Source organism: Carcharhinus amblyrhynchos, chromosome 12 (genome assembly GCF_965287045.1).
Source record: "Carcharhinus amblyrhynchos chromosome 12, sCarAmb.v2.hapA, whole genome shotgun sequence".
NCBI classification, from domain to species: domain Eukaryota; kingdom Metazoa; phylum Chordata; class Chondrichthyes; order Carcharhiniformes; family Carcharhinidae; genus Carcharhinus; species Carcharhinus amblyrhynchos.
This window is the reverse complement of record NC_137335.1, coordinates 61,112,442-61,135,016: the sequence shown is the minus strand read 5'-3', so window position 1 is coordinate 61,135,016 and position 22,575 is coordinate 61,112,442. Positions and strand designations below refer to the sequence as shown.

Sequence of the window (22,575 nt, the reverse complement as noted above, 5' to 3'; positions counted from 1 at the left end):
TTAGAAGACCCATTGATTTAGTCAAGTATGGAGGTTATGACGGCATGGTTGAGGGTTTCAGCTTGAGCAAAGGACAGAATCAGGCAGTGTTACAAAGGTAAAAGTAGGTAGTCTTAGCAGATTGTGGCCTTGTCATTCTTATTACCAAAATGTATGACCTTACTCTTACTTCTATTGAAATTAATTTGCCAATTACAAACCTATTTCTACCTGCATATATCCTATATTTTGTCACAATTTCCTCCATATTAACAACACCTCCTAATTAAATATCATCAACAAATTTTGACAGTGCCAAATTTTTTAGAAATGCTGAATAGTCAGCAGCAATCCACTTCCCATCTTTTCCAAGTAACATGTTTTACTGACTCGTGCAATTGGTGTATAAACATTATTCTCAGACTTGTATATGTGATCTTTTTGAAAAAAAGTAGAGAGGTGGAGATCTTTAAGGAGATCTTTCTTGGTGCTCAGCAGAAATTTATTCCGATGGTTAAAAAGGACAGTAGGAAGAGAGGTAATAAGCCGTGGATAACGAAGGAGGTGAAGGAAAGTGTTAAATTAAAAGCGGAGGAATTTAGAGTAGCTAAGAGCAGTGGGCGAGAAGAGGATTGGGAAAGGTTTAAATGTCAACAAAGATTGACAAAGAAGTTGATAAAGGAGGGTAGGAGAAGCTATGAGGCTGGGCTAGCACTTAATATAAAAAAGGATAGCAAGAGTTTTTATAAATATATAAAAAGGAAGAGGCTGGCTAGGGTGAACGTTGGTCCTTTAGAGGATGAGAAAGGGGAGCTAGTGGTAGGGGATGGGGATATGGCTAAGGTCTTGAATAACTTTTTTGTTTCTGTCTTCACGGAGGAGGACGTGAATAATTTGCCGGGTGTTAGAGATGGAAAGGTGGTAGGAATGGAGGGTCTTAATGACATTACTGTTACTAGAGAGGTGGTGCTCGACAGACTGGAGGGGCTGATTGTGGACAAGTCCCCAGGACCGGATGGAATGCATCCGAGGGTTCTGAAAGAAATGGCGGAGGTTATAGTGGATGCCTTGGTGGTTATTTTCCAGACGTCGCTGGATTCCGGGGAAGTGCCGGAAGATTGGAAAACGGCTAATGTTACGCCGTTGTTTAAGAAGGGTGCCAGGCAAAAGGCGGGGAATTATAGGCCAGTTAGTTTAACGTCTGTGGTAGGTAAAATGTTAGAATCCGTCATTAAGGAGGAAATTGCGAGGCATCTTGAAGGGAATTGCTTGATAGGGCGGACGCAACACGGTTTCATTAAAGGGAAGTCGTGTCTGACAAATTTACTGGAGTTCTATGAGGATGTGTCTAGGGCAGTGGATAGAGGAGAGCCGGTGGATGTGGTCTTTCTGGATTTTCAGAAGGCGTTTGACAAGGTACCTCACAAGAGGTTATTGCAGAAGGTGAGGGGACATGGAGTTGGGGGTAGGGTGTTAGCGTGGATAGAGGATTGGTTGTCAAATAGGAGGCAGAGAGTGGGGGTCAATGGGTGCTATTCGGATTGGCGGTTGGTGACTAGTGGGGTGCCCCAGGGGTCAGTGCTGGGGCCTCAGCTATTTACCATTTATATAGATGATCTGGAGGAGGGAACCGAGTGCAGGGTGTCGAAATTTGCTGATGACACCAAGATTGGGGGAAAGGCAAATTGTGCAGAGGGTGTGGAGAGTCTGCAGAAGGACCTAGATAGGCTGGGCGAATGGGCCAGGAAATGGCAAATGGAATTTAATGTTGGCAAGTGTGAGGTGGTCCACTTTGGTCGGAAGAATGGTAGGAAGGACTATTACTTACGTGGCGAAAAACTGCAGCAGGCGACGGTGCAGAGGGACCTCGGGGTCCTTGTGCATGAGTCGCAAAAACCCAGCTTGCAGGTGCAGCAGGTGGTCAGGAAGGCAAATGGGATGCTGGCCTTCATAGCGAGGGGGATTGAATATAAAAGTAGGGAGGTCTTGCTGCAGCTGTATAGGGCATTGGTGAGGCCGCAGCTGGAGTACTGTGTGCAGTTTTGGGTGCCGCACCTGTGCAAGGATATTTTGGCCCTGGAGGGAGTGCAGAGGAGGTTTACTAGGCTGATACCGGAGTTGAGGGGATTGAGCTATGAGGAGAGGCTGAATAAACTAGGCTTGTACTCGTTAGAGTTTAGAAGAATGAGGGGAGATCTCATTGAGACATATAAGATGATGAATGGGATGGATAGGATAGAGGTGGAGAGACTCTTCCCGCTCAAAAAAGACAGTAGGACTAGGGGGCACAGCCTCAAGATAAAGGGGAGGCGGTTTAGAACGGAGTTGAGGAGGAACTTCTTCACTCAAAGGGTGGTGAATCTCTGGAATTCTCTGCCCGTTGAAGTGGTGGAGGCTGCCTCGCTAAATATTTTTAAGAAGCGGGTTGATGGGTTCTTGATAAGAGAGGGGATTAAGGGTTATGGGGAGAGGGCGGGAAAGTGGAACTGAGCCACAACAGATCAGCCATGATCTTATTGAATGGCGGGGCAGGCTTGAAGGGCTAGATGGCCTACTCCTGCTCCTATTTCTTATGTTCTTATGTAAAAGCTATTCCAATAGTTTTGGAAGACCAAACAATTTGCCCCCAATGTTTGGAGAAAAGCTTTGTTCATTCCCTTCTAGTAGAAAGTGCTTACAAAGAAAATTGTCAAGAATTGCAGCAGTTGGAAATTAATTGGGCCAGGAATCATTTGGTCCTGTTGGTTACCGTTTATTTTCCCAACCTCTAACCATCATCAACTAGACGTTAATAAGTTCAGTAGCTGCTGACAGTACTACTCCACACCAGATCTGGGGACCCCATAACTGCTTGACCTGTTTCATGTTTATAAACGGTCAGGTGAGGAATGCTATATTTTCCCATTTTCGATGATACAGTATAAAGAAAAATTGAGAGACTGGACAAGGTCTGAATTATTTCTCACTCTTCCTGTTATTCCCCTCAGCTTTCAACTTTCAGATTGACTTTCTACCTCTCTCTCTTCTGTTCTCCTTTCCATTTCCTTTTTTACTTTCTCTCTCTGATTTTGTTTATATGCATTGTTGACTTTAGTTTGTGATTTTTTTGATTTAATCTATGCTTGTAAATTGTAGATAAAAACCATGTGGGATGAACTTCTTTATTGGTATTATACCAGCTTTATCATTTTGTTTTCATGCTCAAGGCAGTGGAAAATTTCTTTTCACTTGCATGGCACTCAGAATCAGCAATGTGTGTTCCCAGGTCAGATCAAATGAGAGTCAGATCCAGGGTTAATTTGGTGTTAACTTCCTTAACAACATTCCTTAATATCACTTCAGAAGGGAGTGTTCTTGTGCATTAGTTTGACATTTTCATCTCACACATCCTAATTATCAAACTGAATGAAGTTACCCATTTTATGATTTTTTTAAAAAATTCAACAGTGTTTGCAAAGCACGTACTAGAAAACTAAGTTGAGCTTGGCAAACTTTAGTTTGAGTGCCTTAAAACCCAAGTTCCAAAGTGGAAGAAAAAGAGCTGCTTTTTTAAAATGTAGAAGTTGGTTTGTCATCTGTTGATGCATGTATTTTTTGTGTTATTTAATGTAAACAATTGAAATTGTTTCATGTGCAGCTAATTAAATGTGTATGATGAACTGTTATGGATACCTGAAAGTGATTACCATGGAGAGGACTGGGAACAGCGAGTTGGATTACCTTACAGAGTAGGGATTTAAGTGATGTGACGTAAATTGCAAAAGTATTATTTCAATTGAAACTCAAGGCTGGAAAACTATCTTGCAACCTTTTGACTTTATTTTTGATGGCTGATTTACTTTTGTTTAAATGAGAAAACTGAGTAGGGATTGAGGGCAGTTTTTAGTGGTTGCACATGGGTTCAATTCTGAGACCACCTTTGTTCATTACGTTAATCAGTGATTTACTGATAGACCTGAAAAATGTTGTGTCAAAATTTAAATATGATACAAAAATAAGAGGTATAGCTATTTGGAAATACAGAAAGACGACATAATGGCACTTAGATTAATATGGCAGATGTTTTCTAAAAGAAAACTGGGATTATCTATTTTACCACAAGAGGAATAGAATATGAATACCAAGAACTAATGAACCTATATAAAATTCTAATAAGATGTCAGTCAGATTACTATGTACAATATTGGGCTGCACATAAGGGGAAGATTTTTGAGGCTTTAGTCGTGGTAAATGGTAGATGCACTACTAGACTGCTGTCTGGCGTAAGGAAATACAATGAAAGGCTTAAATTACTTTGTTTTGTTGAAACAAAGCAAAATATGGAACAAAATGAAAAAAAATGTCAAAATTAAAGAATAGAACAAAAGGTCATAAATGCCAAGATGAAGTATAACAGTTGGAACAGAGAGAAAGAAAAGCTTCTTTGCACAAAGTTGTAAGGCTGTGGAATTCACTTCCTAGGTTGGTGGTTGTGCTGGAAATAATGTCAGTGTTCAAGCTTAGGTTGGATAGTTGGAAGAAGGAAAAGAATGAAGGAAGAACAGGGAGCATGAATTTTATTTGTTCAATTTTGTCATGTGGATAATAAGTGCTTACATACCCAGATAGAAGCTGAAAGACCTGTCCCATGTTGTGATTTTCAAGTATTTTTGTGTATAGATGGGAATTGGAAAAGGAAGGAGCAAGAGTTAAACATTTCAAAAGGCATCACAGAACGTCTATGCTTAGTTGTTTTAAACTTGACATTTAATTATTATACTACTGAAGTAACTGTGTATGAATTATCCAACCCCAGGATTGTCCGTCTTTGTGTTTGCTTTCTGACTTGCTTGATGGCAGTCATTTAAGAGTCCACTAGATTACAATATTCATCATCAAAGTGGAAATATAATTTAGGGGCAATATTTTGTTGTTTGAAACTTTTTAGAAACACACTTGGAGTGCAGAGGGAAGAGAGAAGAAGAGAAGGTTGAAGTGGTAAAAATATTAATGTTCAAACTTAAACACCAGAAACTTGTTTACATTTGTCAATCATCTAATGTTCAGTCAAGCAACAGTTTGCCTTGCATATTGGGGCAATTCTCTGACCTCGCCATACCAGGCACTGATCACGCCGATCCCGGAGAATAGCATGCAAGCCTAAAAATCCATTTCACACCCAGCACCAAACAGTTTGTGATTCTCCCAGCCCCTTTGTAATGGTGCAAAGCACCCTATCCTTTCCTTTCCCCTACTTACACTATGAACCATATGTTTTGTCTGCGTAGTGCACAAGAAACAGTACTTTTCACTGTATCACAATATGTTTGACAATGATACATCAAATCAAAAAAAAACACTGATTAGCATAAGATTGACTGGATTTCAATCAGTGATGTCAGCGCTTTGCTCAGAGCTGTCGTCTGAGGTTGGCTGGGGTGGGTGGGGGGTGGATACTGATTACTGAGGGCCCTGCCTCATCAGGTGTTGCTCCTGTAATAGAAGACACATGGTACAGTGCAAGGGACACAATGGTGTGATTTCATGTGCTAAATGGGAGGATTGCATTGTGGCGTGCACCGTAAAGACTAGTGTGAACTCACCATTATGATACTTAGAAATGTTTTGAAATAATTTCACCCATTATCTCACTCATATGCTTTGTATTACGGTAAATAGTAAAGACTTGAGCATTTTAGAAAATGCCCTCCTGCAGAGCAATATGAATGAAGAATATTTGGCTGCATTCCCATTTTCCATTATTCATGATGGACCCTTTGGGAAACTGCACATCAGTAAAGGTCTCAGTACATTTCTATCTATTCCTGAATACGTAGGTGGTTTTCATTTTAATGCTGAACACTACAGACCAGTGAACAAAAATGTAACAAGATTTGGATACAAGTGCAAAGCAAATGGAAAGTATCAAAAGGATTTATCCTTTTATGAACTGCATCCCCAGTGTTAATCTGGCAAAAATGCTAGTCCTTTGTGATTGGTGAACGTAACAAACTTGCATGTTTTTGTAATAAATCCAGACTCAGAGATGAGAGAGAATGTATAATTTGGGACCACTTCAGCTTTTCTGATGAAACATTTGCTGAGTTTGTTTTGCTTGAGTTTTTAATTGACTTTTTTATGTGAACATGTGCCAGTGGAGGTAAGCAGTCTTAATGCAGGGAATGAAACAGTTTTTTTATTATTGGGCATCTGTCTCGCAGATAGTGTGGTAGGATAGAGAATAAAGTTCTCCATACATTCCACTAATGATATGTTTCAGATCCATGAAATATCAGATTTTTTTTAATTGGTGAGTCGGTGACTGCAGTTGTTAGTGAAGTTCTTTCTCTTCTTTCCTTCTCTTCTGCCCATGCCATTACTCTTATTTTACAAGTGTGGATTCCTATGCTTGCCAGTCAAGTCTGTAACAAAAGTAAAATTCTGTACATTCTGGAAACCTGAAACATAAATAGGAAAGGCTGGAAATACCCAGCAGATCTGGAAGCATCCGGGCAGTGAAAAATCCTGGAAAGAGAAAAACAAAGTTAATGTTTGTTTTGATGAAAGATCATCATCCTGAAATTGTAACTCCAGACAGGATTTTCCAGCTTTGTGAGATGGCTGGTGGGAATCTCAATGCCCGACAGAATGGACGTCAGCCAAAAATCAGGATTCTCGACAGGTGTCAAGGCATTGACTTACGCCAATGGCCCAACTGGGTTCCTGCCCATAGCGGATGGCATCTGAACAATAATGCAAACTTGCTAATTGTAACACAACTAGTGGGTTTGACAGCCCATTCCCCCCCCCTCCCCCCCCCCCCCCCCCCCCGACCAGTGGAAATGGCACTGGTTGGGCTTTGGTGTTGCTAATCACAAGCGAGGACTTGGTATGCTGGACCCGAGGGTCCAGGGGAGCACCACCAATCCCTTAGAAAAGAGTGGAATTCCCCCCTTGTCCACACATCACTCAAATCATGGGAACCCTCCCATGCTCTCCAGATACCACGCAGGCTTCAGGGTGACCCCACTCTTCCTCCACACCCCCCTCCCCCCCACAGAGCTCCACTCAACACCCCTCCCCCTTAGAAGCCCTATTAAGGCCCCCATGTCCCTCAGACCTTCCCACTCATGCCCCTGAGACCCCTATCCAGTCCCTTTCCTCATCAGACTCCCCACTCAGGCCCCCTCCCTACTTAGGCCTCCCTCAGACCCCCAATTCAGCCCCTCTCCTACTCAGGCTCCCCATACAGGACACGTACCATGACAATGCCAATAATACACTGCCCTGCCACTGACACCCTGGCTTGGTGCCCTGGGCCCTGACAGAGGTCAAAATAGATCCAGTGACCATTTGCCCATCTGCCACTGCCAGGCTGCAGAGGGAGGGTTCCTCAAGGGTCCTTGGATTTGGATGGGCTAGGCTGGGAGCAAGGGCTTGACCTCGCCACTCTCCCCTGGGTTGGTGGTCTTGTGGCTGAACTACCTCTTCTGGCACTGGCACAACTGAAGATCACTCCTGGCATGGTAGTTTTTGGCAGCCTCATGATCAACATCTACATTCCTGCCTATCAGCTATGAAAATTTGATGTGGCCAGGTCACAGTTATCTCCATGGCCATCGAGCAGTCATTTAAATTACTGCAGCACTCCATTCTGCAGCAGAGATTTCCCTTTCTCTCTGTCAGGTGTGAGCAGACTCCTTTGACATCCTCTGAGTGGAGATGACAGTTTCACCTGTAGAGTCTTTCCATTCTGCACAACTGTGCACTCAGCCCCAATGTATGCACATAGCTTAGATTTAAAGTTGTTGAGACTTCCTAGCAAGCTGAATCCTTTGAAACCCTCTGTCACTTTATTAGCTCTCTTCCCCCCAATTTGTAAAGTATTTTGAGGCATTTTGTTACATCAGTGAATTCAAATTATTGACACCACAATACTTGTTACGCTCTCCACATTGGCCTGTATTACTGTTTGTAAAGGATTTTTTAAAAAGTTTATTTATTATTGTCACAAGTAGGCTTACATTAATACTGCAATGAAGTTACTGTGAAAATCCCCTAGCCGCCACACTCTGATGTTTGTCCAGGTAAACTGAGGGAGAATTTAGCATGGCCAATGAACCTAACCAGCATGTTTTTTGGACTGAGACAGACAACCGGAGCAACCGGAAGAAACCCATGCAGACAGAGGGAGAACATGCAAACTCCAAACAGGCAATGACCCAAGCTTGGAATTGAATCCAGGTTCCTAGTGCTGTGAGGCAGCAATTCTAACCACTGTGCCACCAGCATCTAAAATACTGGTTTGCCAGTATCTAAAAGTTTAATGCTTAAATGTTCTATAAAGAAATAAATCATTCAACATGTTTTGTAACAATGACTTGTTGAATAAATTTGTTGAAATTCCCTTTTAAGTATTTATATTTGTATTACAAAAGAATGCCAGCTTCATACGAAAAGTTTTAACTTTTTATCTTGATTTCAATTTAAGTTGATCTGTTGCACAATTTATATCTGACAAGCTGTAACTGTAAGATTGTGTGTAGTTTAAGGTATATAAACTATGTACCTTAACACATTATGAATTGTGTACTTCTGTGCAACAGGACTGATCCTTTTTTCCTTTCCTTCCATCACCACATCCAGCTGTCTACCTAGGACAAAATGGCCTATCTTTCAGGTGTCTGACAAGAGCTTAAACAAAGGGAATGGTTTCCAAAATAAAAACAGGAAATGCTGTAAAAAAACTCAGCAGCTCGACAGTATCTGTAGAGACAAAACAGATTAATGTTTTGAATCCATATGGCTCTTCTTCAGAGCTGAAGAGAGGTAGAAATGTGATGGGTTTTATATTTTTGAGAGATTGTGGAACAGGTGGTTCAAAATAGGACAGATTGGAGCTAAGGAAAGATTGATGAAGATGTCATGGACACAAGACAAAGGGAGTACTAATGATCGTATTAGAGACTAAAGCAGGTGTTAATTGCGACATGTAGGCAGGTGGTAGAATGTGTTATTAACAAGGATTAGCACTTCCTGAAAGTGTGTGTGTATGGGACTGACGGTGGAAGAAAAAAATAAATGGAATTCAGAGTCTGAAGGTGTTGATCCCAATATTAAGTTGATTAGGGTGGCATGGTGACTCAGTGTTTTGCGCTGCTGCTTCACAGCACCGTGGACCTGGGTTCAATTCTGGACTAGGTGACTATATGGAGCGATTTTCCTCAGCAAGAGGAAGCATTTAATGTTGAAATTGGCCTCAGCGCATGACATAACAGGACTGGGAAGATGGCTTTCGACGTGAGACCAATGCGCACCCAGCGTTAACGTCTCGCACACTATCTTGCTGGCCTACTGCACCAATCGACCAATGCTCCTAGTCATTTTTTGGCAAATTCCACCCATTAACTCTAATTCTCCCTCCGCAGATGCTACCAAATCTGCTGAGTTTTCCTAGCATTTTCTGTTTTTATTTCTAATTGTTCTGCCTCAAATCACATTATAACACTTCAATTGGATGTACAAATGTATGTAATATATCCAAAACATAACATATATTCATTTATATAACTCTCTAATTCAGTTTATTGTGTCTAGGAAATCAGTTGTTTCTTTTGGATTTTATTTTAAGAATGCAATGAATTCAAAGTTTTTTTAAGGCCTTGTGTATCCATTTTCTGTTTAACTTCAACTTTGGATTAATAAAACATTATTTGTTTTAAATATGGCCATAAAGTTGATAATTTTCCATTTTTTAAAGTAATGTATGAATCATTTAAAATGTCAAATGAAATATATAATTTCTTGACCTTCCCTTAAAAGCTTTTGCATTGTTAATAAAGCTGGTTGTCTGCTGCTACAAGTTTTAAATGAACTTAAGTTGAAAGTTAATCTGTTGGAACAGTTTGTACTAGAAAAGCTTTTATGATTGTAACGTTAAAATTGAGTAATTGTGAAATTGTTGAACAGAGATCTTGGGAAGGCCGAAGGGCAGGACATCACAAAACTGAGAAAGAATAGGAGGTAAATCAAGAAACTTATGCATACCAAACATGGATCTTGAAAGCCATTGAAATTTATAAAGGGAATACTGGGTAAGGTAAATGGGAAAGAATGAGTTAGAGTGACAGGTATTGTGATAAGTCTTCATTCCATTTGCAGGAAGGAACAAGAATGTTTTGAATGCTGCATTTAGAGCTTTAAAAAATCCAAAGTCTAGATCAGGAAACGTAATGTTAGTAAAACAAACAATTCACTGGTCTAGGAGTCATATTTATATACAATTCTTTTTAATTGATGGGCTATGCTGTCACTTTTTTAATAATATGTTGGTCTTAAAAATTTTGATGTTACCTTATTACCTTTTTCCATTGCTTTGAAGAAAATAAATACCCCTGCACTGTTGATGTGTTTATTACATTGCACGTTTGATTAGATTGATAGGAATGGAGAAAAATGCATTAGGTTGCTGTTTGGACTTCATGTGGAGTTGATTGTAGCAGCTCTCATGATTATTCTGGTATTCTTTAATGAGTTGCCAAGGAGTCATCTCCAAAGTTTGATATAGTGGGAATGTAGGGCGTTCACCATATGATAAGGGGCAGGCCGAGTTGAATACTGGCAGATTGCCTTCCCTTATTTTCACTATGGAATCAGAAAACAAAGAGTGTTGGCACACAAGTCTTAGAAAGGACACAAGACATGAGTGCAGAGTTTACCAAACTTGGACCATATGGACCGACCAATAGAGAGTCCAGTGAATAATTTATAGATGTTAACATGTAGTTCTCTGAATTACTAAATCAAAGTATGTAACATAAGTAGCTAAGCAACTGAATGAATTGAATGTATGTGTTTATTTCCTGTTTTTGTGATGTTAGGAAATATTTTTTGCACAGGATAAATCTTAGTGTACTCGAAAACAAATCCACACCCTTGCTTTATTTTTAATTTACATATCTGCTATTTTTAAGAATCTGTTTTGCATTGCAGTAAAGTTAGCTGAGCACGAATTAAATTGTGTGTGGTGACAAATCAATCAGATTCCCCTAATAACAGAATGCAAACTGAATTAAATTCCAAAAATCAGTAAATCAGGGCAGCACAGTGGCACAGTGATTAGCACTGCTGCCTCACAGTGCCAGGGACCCAGGTTTGTTTTCCAGCTTTGATCCCTATCTGTGCAGAGTCTGCACGTTCTTCCCGTGTCTGTATGGGTTTCCTCCGAGTGCTCCAGTTTCCTCCCACAGTCCAAAGAGATGCTGGTTAGGTGGATTGGAAATGTGAAATTGACCCCTTAGTGTCAGGTGGACTAGTTAGGGTAAATGCATGGAGTTATGGGGATAGCGCCTGGGTGGGATTGTGGTTAGCACAGGCTCAGTGGGCCAAATGGCCTCCTTCTACACTGTAAGGTTGTATGATTCTATGAAATTTGCGCATCTTATGGTAACAAATGCGGTGCTGTGGGGAGGGGGGTGTAATATGCCAAATACCTCTCTTATTCATTATTAATCAGTTTAAGATGAGGACTAATGTCCATATCTCTTAGACAAGTCTATAAAACATTCTGTTTTTTGCAGGTGTGCTCACTCACCAGTGCACCGATCCCGTGAGATGGCAGCTCGTGCCTTGGTTCCTTTTGTTGCAGTGGATCGTATTCTCCATATGGCACAGTCCTTGCTGGAAACCTTACCTGCACCAACTGATCTATGTATACGACAGAACCACATACATGGGACACTGCTGCAGGTAAAAACTAAACAATAAAAACTGAGACAAAACAGAACATACTAAAAAAAACACAGCATGTTTGGTAGGATCTGTGGAGAGAGAAATAGAGTAAATGTTTTTTGTCTGTATGATTCTTCAGAGTTAAAGAGAAGGAGTAATGTGATGTATTGTTGTACTGTATAAGAGGTGTGGAGCAGCTAGAACAGAGTAGAAAGTCCAGTTGGACCTGGAAGAGGTAGCAACAAAGGTATGTAGAGCACAAGAGAGGAAATGTTAATGGCAGTGTGCAGGGCTATAGAATGTACTAGCAGTGGCATAAAAGTAAGATATCAGAATGTGTTAATGGGAGAACAGAGGCCAATGCTCAATGAAAGCAAAATTAAAGAACAAGTGACTGCTGGCCCAGTGGGGGAGGTGGGGTTTTGCATTGGGACATAAAAAGAGTTAGGATATAAAAAAAGAGTCATGATGATAGAGAACTGCCATGGTCTAAAGTTGTTGAACTTGATGTGGGTTCCTAAAGGCTGTAATGTACCTTATTGCTTAATTGGAAGATGAGATGCTGCTCCTCCAGTTTGCCTTGGGCTTCACTGGGGCATTGCAGCAGGTTGAGGACGGGCATTTGGGCACGAGAGCAAGATGCTGCTTGAAATGAAAAGTGACAGGAAAGTTAGGGCCATGCTTGCAGACTAATCAAAGGTTTTCCACAAAACAGTTACACAGTCTTCATTCCCTACCCTTGCCCGTTGGACCATTTGTCACTTGTTCTGCATTCACTGAGTATTGACCTCCCTCAGTCTTGTACCCATACATCTTTGTTGTGTTGTCTCCCACCTATCACTGGCTTACTCTACCACAGCTGCTCCATCCCCTTTTATGCAGTATATAATACATCATGTTTCTCCCTGTCATTAACCCTGAGGAAGAGTCATACGGACTCAATATGTTAACTCTATTTTTCTCTTCACAAATGCTCCCAGACCAGAGGTTTCTCAGTGTTTTCTGTTTTTGATTCAGATTCTCAGCATCTGCAGTATTTTGCTTTTACTAAAAACCTGATGATTTGGAAGAAGCTTTCATTTATTGGCTAAGTAAAATAAGTGGGGTGTTGTAACCAATCCTTTCTCAAAGCAATTCAGCTAGCCCCACCCCTGCCTTCTCCCTATACCCCTGCAATTTTTATTTGCCTTCAGCTACAAATCTGATTACTTTCTGAAAGCCACAATTGAGTCCATCTCGACCACACTTGTTTCCTCAAGAAGCAAACCAAGTGCATGCATTGTATATGGACTTATCTAAATTAAGTAATAGAGGCAATTTGAATCCTCTGTTCTCAAAAACTTTCCAGTTATATTGCCAATTGATTGATCTGTTCTATCTATAAAATTTGCTATCCAAATCACCTTTCGTTGCTTCGAAATTTCAATGAAAATTGTCCACTGTAGCTATTATGCTCAAAATAATGAGGAGTTTAGACCGGAGATAAAGAAAATATTCCTATCGGTAGAAGTATCTCGAACTCGAGGACACAGATTTAAGGTGATTAAAGAAAAAAAAGGAGAAATGGGAAAAATATTTTATACAGTGAATGGTTACTATCTAAAATGCACTTCCTGAAAGGGTGGTGTAGATAGATTTAAACGTGATTTTGAAAAGGGAATTAGATAATGATTAGACTAGGGAAAAAACTTGCAGGAGTATGGGAGAAGGTCATGGGAGTGGGACCGATTGAAATGCTTTTGAAGATGCCCGGCATGTGCTCAATGGAATGATTGGCTCTTTTCTGTGATCCATTCATTCTATTATTCTATGCTATGATTATAAATGAACCATAGCTTTTGCCTGTTAATAACAACATTTTATGATTTATCTTTTGTGATACCAAAAATACTCATTGTAGCACTCACATATTTTGTTGTTGTGTCACTAAATTTGAATTCTGCAAAATGGCAATGGAGTGCCTCCAACAAGTGGTAAAGGTGCTACCCTACATTTGGATAATAATTTAGTGATGCTGTTGAATTCAGTCCCTATACCTTTTTCAAGCCTGCCACTATGTCTAGGTACCTCCACCACCCTCCACCAGGATGCACGTCAGTTGTGTTCTGTGCCCCATGGTCTGTATTACCCTTGACAGGGGGCTGGGATTTGGAGGGCCACAGCCAATTTTCAGGTGTCAGGGATGTCGCCATCTCACCCTGTTCAACCCACTGCCCAAGAGATGCACCACTGTCAGGAAGGGGACAATTCAGAAAGGTTGGGGATGGCCAGCGTCTCCTGGTGAAAGGCTCTGGCATGAGCTTCAGCACTTCTTCCTCCCATGGAGTGCTTGTGGGCTCCTGGGACATTCCATGAGATGGCAGTGCAGCTGGAGTGAGCTTCAGAGGCCTTTGCATCACCTGGCTTTGCCTGTCCTGGAGGCCCAACTACATTTACATCATGGTATGCAAAACCTCAGCAATGGCCCTTTTGAGACTCAACCATGCTCTGGATCCCATCAGCGATTGTCCTCTGAGCCTGGACCAAGCTCTCAACACCTGCAGCCATGGCCCACTATGTCTGGGCTGTGTCCTTGAAGCCCGCAACCATGACTGTTTGTGTCTCGAGCATGTCCCCAGGGCCTTCAGCTTTGGTCCTCAATGATTTGGCCATGCCTTGGACCCTACTGTCATGGTGATCATTTCCTGCCTTAGGCTTTCCACCATGGCTGCCACACTTGCAGTGTTGGTCTGGGTGCTACACAATGCCATCACCATCTCCTACAACTGAAGGCTGTGGAATTCTTCCAAACAGCTTTGCAGTTGCTAGAACGTTACTGACAGCCCCTCCTGCAATCCCCAGCTCTGTTTTGGCATCTCCAGTTGCTTAGGGTGTATTGATCCCAATGGCTCAGCATCTGGCTGAGGGCCAGCTGTTTCTTTGGCTTCTGTAGACTTCCTCATGCCCGAGCCTTTGGACATTCTCACTTTCACCTGAAGTGCATCAATGACAAAAGTGCCCCAGAAGCCATGCTGCTGACATGTCGTATCATGGTGACTCTATCTATACTGGTGGATGGTGTGTGTAATGACTGTGTCGATTGTTGGGTGCTTTCCTTGGATGTGTCTTCGGAACTTTCCTCTGAGGTGTTGTCGGGGGTCTTGGGAGGATGCCAACTCCTGACTGCTCGGCCTTATCGGGGTCGTCTTCTGTGGCGCACTCCGACCTGGCTGTCGATCACGGCTTTCTCATCAGACTTGCCTGACAACTCCATGGCTTGCTCCCCAAACACAGTGAGGAGACTCAGCTCAGGGATCCCGCCTCCGGTTATCCCCCACTTTCTACGATTATGGACCATCTTCTCCTGCCAGGACAGAATGGGGGATTGAAAGCTTGATGGCTGGAAGGGCGCAGGGTGATACGGGTGGGAGCACTCGAGTGGCATATGTCGGACTATTCTCAGTAGGCACAGGTTATGATGTGGGGTTCCAGGGGATTCGAGGCAGGTACGAGGGAATCAGGTGCTGGAAGGCCATGGGGGTGTCAGGATGTGGATCAACGTTGACATTCCAAGCACAGTGTATGGGGCTGATGCCAGAATGGGATGGACCCTCGCTCATGCTGCCTGAACGAGATCATTCATTTTCTTTTGACACTGGCCCTTAGTATTCTCTGCCAGTGCATGGGCACTGGCAGCTAATGCCACCATTTCCCAAGCCATATTGTCCACCTGACCCCTGGGCCGACAACCATCTCAGGGAAAGATGGTGGCCCTTCTCTCACCCGTGGCATCCAGTTGCTATTTCCAATTCTCCCTGAGTAAATCATGGAGTTATTCTATGAGTTGCCATCCTCTTGGTGTGACTGACTGTGTGCGCATCGTTAGCATTTAAATGCAGCTCCCCTGCCTAACGGTGCACAGCTGCTATGGCCACTTTGAGCAAGTCATGCGCCTGGAGACTACATAACTGTGATTTGCATGGAGGCTTTTTCATTGCACTGTGTCAGAAGGTCACGATGCTGAGCATGCTGTAGAAACTGGTGTGGAAATTTTTTGGGAAAATTCCCCCCTATATTTTATACCTAGTCCACACTATTTCTGCCAATGACAGGTATTTAACTTGTGGCTCAGTCTTCTCAGAACTATTTATTCATAGTGTATTCATCCATTAAGAAGTGTTTCCTCAATACAGGTGGTATGCTGGGATTTCATCAGCTCTTTACTTGTGCTTTTGTTACCTCTTTTTGACAAGGATGTTTGATTTGATTTCATTTGCTTTATTATTGTCACATGTATTAGTATACATTGAAAAGTATTGTTTCTTGTGCGCTATACAGACAAAGCACACCATTCACGGAGAAAGCAATGAGACAGTGCAGAATATAGTGTTACAGTGGCTCGGGTGTAGAGAAAGATCAGCTTAATACGAGACAGTCCATTCAATAGTCTGATGGCACCAGGGAAGAAGCTGTTCATGAGTCAGTTGGTACGTGACCTCAGACTTTTGTATCTTTCCCAATGGAAGATGTTGGAAGAGAGAATGTCCGGGATGCGTGGGGTCCTTAATTATGCTGGCTGCTTTGCCGAGGCAGCGGGAAGTGTACACAGAGTCAATGGATGGGAAGCTGGTTTGCCTGTTGTTTTGGGTTACATTCATGACCTTTTGTAGTTTCTTGCAGTCTTGGGCAGAGTTGTGATACAACCAGAAAGAATGCTTCCTATGGTGCATCTGTAAAAGTTGGTGAGAGGTGTAGCTGATATGCCAAATTTCCTTAGTCTTCTGAGACAGAACAGTAGTGTCAGCATGGGCATTTTTATATACTAAACGGAACCTTTATGTCTTTAAATGCTAAATCTATTAGCGAGGTACTGGTACAATGAAGCTAGCAGGGAAAATCAAACACCAGTTACTGACTTCCACAATTAACTATGCATGTGCGGGTAATGGAACGTGCTGTCTAACTTGCTTCATAACGGTAAGTGTTGATAGCATTGATGTTATTTCTATTGCAAAATCTGGATTTCAATTTCCAAAATTGGTTCACCTTTCTTCCACACAAATTGCCCGCTATCATGCGCACCTTTACCAAGCCTTATCTATAAATTTGAAGTCCCCTTGACCTGAAGTTTTTGCTGGGTGTTCAATTTGTCCAAGATCAGTCAAACTGTCATAAGAAATCCAGGAATTGAGATTAAATTACATGCGGGGCATTGGAAGCCAATGCTGCCCACAAAACCGACCACACACCAAGTTTGCGTTAAACACCATGCCAAGTTTCCACTTATTGTACCTGTTTACAGATCTTTGATGCCGTTCTTAAAATTCTACAATGGTCACCTTATTGAAAGAAAAACACATGTGCATTTATATAGTGCTTTTCATGCCCACCAGACGTTTCAAAGTACTTCACAACCAATGAAGAACTTTTTGAAGAATTGTCACTGTTGTAGGATATGTGGCAGTTAATTTGTGCTCAGCAAGCTGACACAAGCTGCAATGTTTTGTTTGATTCATTCGTGGGACATGGGAATTGCTGGCTGACCAGCACTTATTGTCCATCCCTAGTTGGCCTTGGAGGGCAGTTGGGAGTCAGCTGCATTGTTGTGGCTCTGGAGTCACATGTAGGCCAGACCAGGTAAGGACAACAGATTTCCTTCTCTAAGGGATATTGATGAACGAGATGGGTTTTTTCAACAATCAACAATGGTTTCATGGCCATCAGTATGTACTTAATTCCATATTTTTTTTATTGAATTCAGATTCCACTGTCTGCCATGGTGGAATTCGAACCTACAATCTCAGAATATTAGCTGAGTTTCTGGATTAGTAGTCTAATGATAATACCACTAGGTCTGTCTTAATATGACAATCAGCAGATAATCTGCTTCGTGTGATTTCGTTTTGAAGTAAATTTGACTTTTTAAAAAATTTTCTAAGAAACACCAATATAACAATTAGAAGAGTTTTTGCAGAGTAGTTTTCAGTGATTTTAAAATTGGTTATTCACAGATGGTAGTCAAGAACTGCTGATTTTAAAGAAGTGCTTATTTTTTTACATTAAATCCATTTTCAGCCATATTAATAGAACTGTGCCTGGTACCACAGTTACATACAGCACAGAATACTTTACACGCAATTTTTTTTAATTTACTTTCTAAAACACTGCTTGATCGCATTGGTTCGTGGTGGTCTTATGGTTCTGTAATATGAAAATAGATTTGTGTGGAAGCTTTGAGCAAACAAATTCATTTGACGAAAGCAGCACAGTATTGCACCCAAGTTGCAGATTGCTCCCAACGCGAAAACTCTTGGCCCTTGTGTTTTCCCTTTCGATGCCTTGTTCCACTCCCGTCCCAAATCACTCCCCAACCTTAGCACCACTGAAATCTCCAGTTATGTGCTCCAACTTTACAAATCTCAGAGTGGACTGTTTTCATTCTTACCTTCTTCATTGTTGCTTATTCTTTCATTCACTGCTATAGACCTGAGGTCCTTTCCAAAATTCGTCCAAAATGGTGTGACATTTGTAACCCCCATGACTTGCCTGGGCTTGCAACATCTCACTTACTGTACTGTCTGGAGACAATACACATCTCTTTAACCTATGCTTAGTGCTATCTCCATTCACATTGTCTGCACCTTTAAGATTTGATTAGCTGTAAAGACTTGCAGACTAATCAGTGTTCTGTAAACTGCGTCTGTGCCTTTATATGTCCTGTTTGTGATCAGAACTCCCCACTCACCTGATGATGGGGGAGAGCCCTGAAAGCTAGTGGTGTTTGCTACCAAATAAACCTGTTGGACTTTAACCTGGTGTTGTGAGACTTCTTACTGTGCTTACCTCAGTCCAACGCCGGCATCTCCACATCATTACTCCTAAGCAACCATAGCTTTTCCCTCACTTGCTGTGTACTAGGCTCACTGTACTTACCTTGCGAAAGATATCTTTTGTCTCAGTGATAGAACTGTAAATCATAATAACAGAATTTTACTACAACTCTCTGGGCAGAAGTTTCAGTTGTCATTTTCAATGAAGAGGTTGGCATGAGTAACTAACATGAGTCAGCTAGACGTCACCTGAATGTGAGGCTCACAAAGGGAGCAGGAGCTTCGGTCATCCTCACAATAAGTGGCCACATCGATGCACGTGCACAAATGACTAGAGCACAATCATGAACAGCAAATGTATTTATGAAGCTCCATGTTATGTGCAGTGAGTGAACCCTTGACCCAAAAGTGAGATCAAACTTAATCTTTCTAACACTATTGCTACATTGTGGTGGATCCCCAACTCTTTTTTTAAAGTTTATTTATTAGTGTCACAAGCAGGCTTACATTAACACTGCAGTGAAGTTACTGTGAAAACCTGCTCGTCGCCACACTTCGGCACCTGTTTGGGTACATTAAAGAAGAATTTAGCATGGCACATTTTCCATGAATTTAGCACATTTTCCAAACTGTGAGAGGAGACTGGAGCACCTGGTGGAAACCCACGCAGACACAGGGAAAAGATGCAGACTCCGCACAGTGACCCCAGCTGGGAATCGAACCCGAGTCCCTGGCTGTACAGTGCTAATCACTGTGCCATCATGCAACAGATGTGGAGGCACCTTGTTCATACTCCACTTTGGAGAGCTGAGGCCTGCAGGACCTCGGCCTGCTTTGGATCTTCTGCTGTGAGGTAGGTGCACTCTCTTTGGCCTGTACAGATGGAGGTAATGGCGTCACAGACACAGAGGATTGGGATCACTGATCAAGCTGGAGACCAGCTTGATCACTGGCCCTGGGGTGTCCAGTTGCTGGTCTGTTTCCCTGTAGGTGCCCAAGTGCTCCTGCCTTGGGCACCTACAGGGAACCTGGAGGGAGGTCAGTGTGACAGCCCTCCTCTGGCATAGCCACTGATGGATCTCACCAATGTCTATCATGATGGAATGAAGGTCTGAGCACAAATCCAGCAGAACCTGCTGGACCAAGATCTATAAGGCAGCTGCCATCCTCCTCATGGAGATTTTGAGGTGTTCATGGCAGAGCCATGACATCAGAAAGAACATGACTGACTGCTCCATCATTCTAATCTGTTGACTGCCTTTCACAGCTCTGTCTGATGTTATGCTGCTTTCCTTTGCATCTCCAATATTTTTGTAATGACTGTTTCCAGAGGCTCTTCATCTGCCGTGTACTTATGTGAGTGGCTACTTTCCAGCAGTCCTCTGATGGCAGAGACCTGGGCTGTCAGTGCCTCTGATTGCTATGGAGACATGTCATTGAGGTGTTATCCAGAAACTAACCCCAAGCTTAATTGCCCACTGGAACGTGTGTCTCTGTGCTAACGAGGGTGCTGTTTAGTGCTGTGATAGGTCATCTTCAAATGGCTTCTCAGCATCCTCTTTCGATGTGGCCTGAGGTCTGGGGTTTATTTTGCCCGTGCTAGTCTGTCTGGACCTGCTGCTGCCTGCAATAGATAGATAGATTTAGTTCATCCACAGGCTGAATGCAACATTGCGTATCACTCACTGAGAATGTCAGGATGTGATCAACTCACGCAGGCTTACCCTTACTAGCTTGCTAGGAGAGGCCAATCTCGCCTTCGTTCCAGGGTGATCTCTACCCTCTGATGCCAACCCAGCAGCAACCTTCACAAATTTGGAGAACTCCTGGATGTTGGCCACCCTTTCTCTATTCTTGTTCTTGGGGGTAAGCTTGACTTACATGAAGACAAGTGGATGAGAGATATGATAAGAAGTAATGGAGCAGAGATTGGGAAGCATGGGTACTGTGTGTGCTGGGCATTTCTTGTTCTCTGGGCATGCCTAGAACTTCCCACCAACAGCTGGGCTGCTGAGAGTCATGTGTGTGTTCAGGTAGTATTTAAATATAGCGCCAGGAACTTCAACGCCATGAGGTGAAAGCAGATGAATGAATCAGTACCCACCCCGCCATATGATTCACAAGTTGCTTGTCTATGGAATGAGGTTTCAGGTAAAAGATTAGGCATGAGAACGCAACCCGCAAATCAGCAGGAAACTTGCTGCTAATCCCACACACCATTGTGCTTAGTTATTGGAGCGGAAAATTCCACCCTATTTGCCCTGTGTTTTTTTTAATGTTTCTAGTGCAGCATTCTAAATTGCCCATAATGAAGCCTTAAAATTTATCTTTGATTTTTAAATATCTTTCCTATTTGACGTTTGTCTTATCAGTAACAGTATCAATTTGATTAATTACATTATTTAAAGTTCAAGAATTAACTTGCTGAACAAAGCAAACATCAGACAAATAAGCATTATAACAGTATCAATGAAATGTAGTTTTAAGTAAATTGAACTCCCCTTGTTACAGTGACCTCTAACATGTTTGTGATTATGTTTTTGAAAATTATTAGAATTAAGAAGGAGGCTCTAAAAAGATGATTTATAGGTTGTACAATTTGTTCCATACTTTGTGAAAACTTAAGAAAATCACTTATAATAAAATCCAAAGGAGAAAAGTAATTCATTGGTAATTCAAGTAATTCAATACCCATTGAACCAGTAAAACCAATTAAATACTTTACTTCCCTGTCAGAAAATGCCCTGGATAACAGGACTGCCTTGAAGGAGTAGATAAAATTGTAGACCAGCCAGTGCCTGATCTATTGAATTTTCCTGTTTTTATCTGTAAAATTATTGATCTCTTGTTCTGGAGTAAAAAGTGTTCCCCTAACCGATGCCAGAACAGGAAAGTAATGCTGGGAACTTGGTCACATTTTATGTATGTGGTGAATCAGAGCCACCACAAACATGTCATAGGTAGAGAGTGCAAGAGATGCTGGACTTGGGGTAATGCTTCCATCCTGGAGATTGTGTATATTGCAAGTGATGTTGCTATCTGCAAGTGACAAAACCGTCTGGTTCATTGAAGCTTATCAGGAATTAATGGTGGAATTTTCTGCTTTCATCATTGACAGGAATCGTGGTGGGCGGGAGCATTAAATTTGGCATGTTAGAAAATATTTGTTCCCCACCAGTGGGAAGTTAGTTTGGAGTATGGTTCTCCCAGTTTTGGTGGGTTACAGGGTTTCCTGCTGATCTATGTCAGGAACCATATTCACATTAATTTGCATCTCATTCATGCTTGTTAAAAGCAAATTCACCAGAATTAGTTCCCCTCCAAATTAAGCACATAGCCAGCAGACTATTAGAACGGTCTATTTCCCGACTGTATATTAGTGACGTACAACTAACAGGCTTCACTTCAGTTCTGGGTATATAGATGCCATCTTTAAAAGTGGGGCTGTGAGAACTTATATCACAGGCTGTGCCAAGGCTGGACAGGGAAGACAGTTGTAAGGGAGTTGTAATAGGTGAAGGTTCCATTGGGAACCAGACAGAGGAGTGGGGCGGCAAGTTTAGGGAGCCAGACAGATGGTAATTGGTGTCGACTCCGAGGGGAGGACAGGTGGAGGTGGATTGTGAAAGGATCCAGGGTAATGAAGGGAGGTTCATAAGTGACAGAGGAGAGTGGAATGGTGATATTTGGTGGATCTGTGATGATGCTCAGTGGGTCAGTGGTGATGGGAGACATTGATAGGCGAAATTATTTGCTCTAGACATATAAATCCTTGGGGTGATCTTACCCAAAAAATTCTAAGTGCTGAATGAGCATGAAAATGGGAAGTTTCATACCTATTCAGTGAGAGAAAAAAATCAAATCTCATGACATTTAGGAAAAATAATAGTCAAAGTGTGATTCTTACCAGTAGAGAGAATGGACATAGTCTGTTCACGCGGTGGGGGTGGGGGCGGCGGTGGGGGCAGCTGAAGAGGCCAGAAGGTGCTATTGCACATGCACCTAGATTTCCCAGTGCACTGTGTCAAGACTCCCCCCCCTCACCTAGACATTGCTGCCCCAGATTGCATCCCCCCCA

The 22,575-nt window shown here is 42.1% G+C and overlaps 1 protein-coding gene across 5 annotated transcripts in view; it reads left to right on the top strand.

Annotated features, from left to right (window-relative positions):
- thada (THADA armadillo repeat containing) overlaps positions 1-22,575 on the top strand; it is a 425,051-nt gene that overhangs the window by 242,188 nt on the left and 160,288 nt on the right. For all 5 annotated transcript variants that reach the window (XM_080200616.1, XM_080200615.1, XM_080200617.1 and 2 more), the window contains exon 28: positions 11,538-11,706. In XM_080200616.1, coding sequence (XP_080056742.1) covers positions 11,538-11,706 — 169 coding nt within the window. The remainder of the gene's footprint in view (positions 1-11,537; positions 11,707-22,575) is intronic.